Genomic DNA, 4,369 nt, shown 5'->3' on the forward strand with positions numbered 1-4,369 from the left:
TGTATATGTATGTATATTCACACTGCTCCGCTACCTATCGCCGCTCTCTTATTAGTCCTATTCCTTTTTTGTCCGATCCTTTTCAGCGACTCTTAGGTGCTGTTTGGGCCCTAGTACTCTGTATCCCACCCATCTGTTGTCTCTATCGTTCGTTTCGCCTGCCCCCGCCCCCCCTCGCACTACATCGCTCCGTTCTTGCAGACTCATCCCTCCAACATATCCACATATTGGCTTTTTTTTGTCCACTCCGTATCATCATCCCCAAATCACTGCTTTCTGGATCGTATCCACCAAACTGATCCGATATTTCCCACTGTGCATTGGCTGTACCGCCCTGATTATCTGTTCCACATTGCTGGGTATAGCCGAGGAATCACAGGAAGAACACGCTCTCCGTGATTACTCTCTCACCCAGTATACTGCGCAAGACCTCTGGGGCTGAGCCAGGCCCACCCCCGTAAGTATTTACCTACTTGATGTGTGTTAGTGTACTACAGGGTTCGTTTATTTGGTAGTGGATATGGTAAGTATTTACCTACTTGATGTGTGTTAGTGTACTACAGGGTTCGTTTGTTTGGTAGTGGTTATGGTAAGTATTTATCTACTTGATGTGTGTTAGTGTACTACAGGGTTTGTTTGTTTGGTAGTGATTATGGTAAGTATTTATCTACTTGATGTGCGTTAGTACTACAGGGTTCGTTTGTTTTGTAGTGGTTATGGGAATTTCTTACCTACTTGATGTGTGTTAGTGTACTGTTGAGGTTCATTTATTGGATAGTGGTGTCGTGTGGTGTTTCAGCACACCCTTGCATCATATCATTGTAAGGCAAGTGCTGTAGTTCAGTACTTGGCATGTTTGATGGCTTTGTTGTTGTGTAATCGTGTAGTAGCCTTAAGCAGACTTTCCCTGAATGCCACCTATCTATACCAATCTCAGTCAAAGTAACGATTCAATCCATTCTATATCGCCCTTGCCTATCTATAACCGTATAAATCTGTGTACGGCCGCTCCTTCTACAACCAATCATCTAGATGTCTCTGCCCAGTAGAGACGCTACAGGACTGTAGTCTAAGTCCCCACAATCAGTATATATCTCTGCGGGTGTGCTATTGGTGTGTGTTCTGTATGCGTGTGATATCGGTGTACGCTTTGTATACGTATGGCTTTGTCGCAGTGACCTCGTGCGGATATCCGCACACGCACTCTTTCCCACACACCCGCGAGGGCCAATACGTTTACACCCATGTCACATGGCAAAGTAAACTAGACGAACCGGAAACACAGCATACATACACGGCAAAGTAAACTAAACTAAACGTAAAGTGAACTAAATGGAAACACCGCATACATACACGGCAAACTAAACTAAACTAAACGTAAAGTGAACTAAACGGAAACAAAGCATACTTACACGGTATAGTGAACTAAACGGAAACACAGCATACATACACGACAAAGTAAACTAAACTAAACGTAAAGTGAACTAAACGGAAACACAGCATACATACACGGTAAAGTAAACTAAACTAAACGTAAAGTGAACTAAACGGAAACACAGCATACATACACGGCAAAGTAAACTAAACTAAACGTAAAGTGACCTAAACGGAAACACAGCATACATACCTACACAGCCATAACATCTGTCGCATGCACACACCAACACCCATGCGCACACAGACGCCCGCCACTCCCGTCGAGTATCATCGCCAGTATGAGCCAAGCTAGTCTGGACCACAACAGTACCACCACATCACTAGGGACCAATGGCAGCATAGTCTTTGGGACATCAAACGAGGACAGGACCGGTCCAGAAAAGACGATTGTGGGTGCACCTCCCGTACGACCCCCTCCGCCGAGCGAGGCGGCCCTAAAAGGCACGGCTTCGGGTGTGGATACGAAATTGAGCATAGATACCATACTGTCCTTGCCAGAAACAACATCATCTGCTGGTGTGTGTTTTAGTGGTGGCAGGTTAATTATAGTATTGGTTTATATCTTCGATCTTTGTGAGATCGTATCGTATCGCCATGTTTATCTGTTTGTATGATGTATTCAGTTATTTATACGTTTTATTCATGTTTATTTTCATATGTTGGTAAAGTTTATATGATGTATTCAGTCATTTATATGTTTATTTATGTTTATTGTTTGTTTATGTTTGTATGACGTATCCTTCAATTTACATGTTTATTTATGTTTATTTATATATGTTTGTTTATGTTTATATGTGTATTCAGTCATTTATAAGTTGATTTATGTTTATTTATTTATGTTTGTTTATGTTTATATGATGTATGCATTTATTTGTACGTTTTTTTATTTTTTTTATGTATGTTTGTATATGTTTGTATGTGTATTCAGTCATTTACAAGTTGATTTATGTTTGTTTGTATATGTTTGTTTATGTTTATATGTGTATTCAGTATGCTTGCATATATTTATATGATGGGTTCAGTTATTTATATGTTTTGTATATCCAATTGTTTATATGTGTTTAGTTATTTGTACATGGATTAGATACCCAATTAGTCGTAGCCGTAAACGATGGATGGATCTCATCTGATGTGATGTGATGTGATCTTACAGCCCTGCCCTGCCCTCCTTTCGGACCCCTTGCTCATAAAATAAATACCGTAGTATGTGTATTCAGTCATTTACAAGTTGATTTATGTTTGTTTGTATATGTTTGTTTATGTTTATATGTGTATTCAGTATGCTTGCATATATTTATATGATGGGTTCAGTTATTTATATGTTTTGTATATCTAATTGTTTATATGTGTTTAGTTATTTGTATGTTTAGTATATATTCATTTTATATGTTTCATTTATGTTTATTTATAAATGCTTGTATATGTTTATATGATCTGTTCAGTTATTTATATGTTTTGTGTGTATATTTATTTATATATGTTTCATTTTATGTTTATTTATATATACTTGTATATGTTTCTGTTATGTATTCAGCTATGATTTATGTCTATTTGTATACACTTGTATATGTTTTTATTATGTATTCAGCTATGATTTATGTTCTACATGTATTTATTTCATATATGTTTGTATAAGTTTATATTTATATGATGTATTGTGTTATTTATGTTTTATTTATGCTTATTTATGTATGTTAATTTATGTTTATATGATGTATTCAGTTCTTTATAAGTTTATATATGTTGTTGATATATTCTTGTTTTATGTTTTTGTTTGTACTCAGTTATTTATGTTTTATTTATGTTTATTTATATATATATATATATGTTTGCTTATGTTAATATGATTTATTCAGTTCGGTAGGAGTACTGATTTGTTACAAGACAGAAGTACCTGTGTGAATAGACCAACTTGTATATACCGTGTCAGTGTGGGTGGCCCCACCTACGCTTCCTTCCCCTTGTGCATAGGGATGTCTGAGATCTCATACAAATGTGTGCTGATATTGGCCATAGATACCATAGAACCAATACCGAGTAAAACACATCCTTCTGTTTCGTTCTATCAAATATCCTTTTTTTTTCCTTATTGGGGTGTCACTTTATGGCAAGCTAGTGTTTTCTGTTGCATAGTTTGTCTCTGTGAGAGTGTGCGTATGTATGTGTGGGTGTAATTATATGCTGCTATCAATCGCTTAAGAACATGTCAGTTCGAAGTCTTCAGTGGTGGCATGGGGTGGAGTGTGTTTATGTGTGTGCGTTGGTTGTCAGTGTACACACGTTAAACGACGTTAACTGGATAGTGAGATTAGAGTGTTTTACAGTCTCCATATGAAGTTGGGAGTATTACAGTACATCAACGGTGTAGTGTTATTGATTTTACAGTGCTATTAATAGGGCTTCAGTATTCTGCATTGAGCTGTATGTGGTCTTATTTAGTGAGAATTTTCCCGAAGCTCTGAGTGTGCCTATGTCCTATTACGTACACGTATAAGTACACATATACGTATACCGTATTATTTATGCACATCCACCTGTACGTATTGGCATTCCTCTCAACGCATACCCTGACCTATCCGTGCAGTCAAGCGCCGGTCTCGCAAAAGCTCTAAATCCGATAAGAAGAACAAAGACGGCAAAAAGGAAAGCAAAATACATCGACGACAGCGCAGCAACACCATGTCGGTTGTGGGCAACCAAAATGCCACAGATAAAGCCAACTCGATGTATTTGTCGGCAGGCCTTGAGAAGGATGGGGCAATTAAAGAGGAATCAGCGACCAGAAATTCCACGGACACACCGTCGTTTGCCAGACGGCGGCACAAACGGTCAAAGAGCGCGTACTACGAACGCCCAGGTAAGTGCCATATCTCTTGTCTGCTTATTTTGTATCATCCAATCTCATTACCCCCATATCATCGATATATATATA

At 38.1% G+C, this 4,369-nt stretch overlaps 1 protein-coding gene across 1 annotated transcript; it reads left to right on the forward strand.

The window, feature by feature from the left end:
* Positions 1-4,021: 4,021 nt before the first annotated feature.
* SARC_13164 (hypothetical protein) lies at positions 4,022-4,277 on the forward strand (the record flags this gene model as incomplete). Its single annotated transcript, XM_014292711.1, has 1 exon — positions 4,022-4,277. A coding segment is annotated over one exon (256 nt), but the record flags the coding sequence as incomplete, so codon positions are not given.
* Between the last annotated feature and the right edge of the window lie 92 nt (positions 4,278-4,369).

Source organism: Sphaeroforma arctica, assembly GCF_001186125.1.
Source record: "Sphaeroforma arctica JP610 unplaced genomic scaffold supercont1.2961, whole genome shotgun sequence".
NCBI lineage: Eukaryota > Ichthyosporea > Ichthyophonida > Sphaeroforma > Sphaeroforma arctica.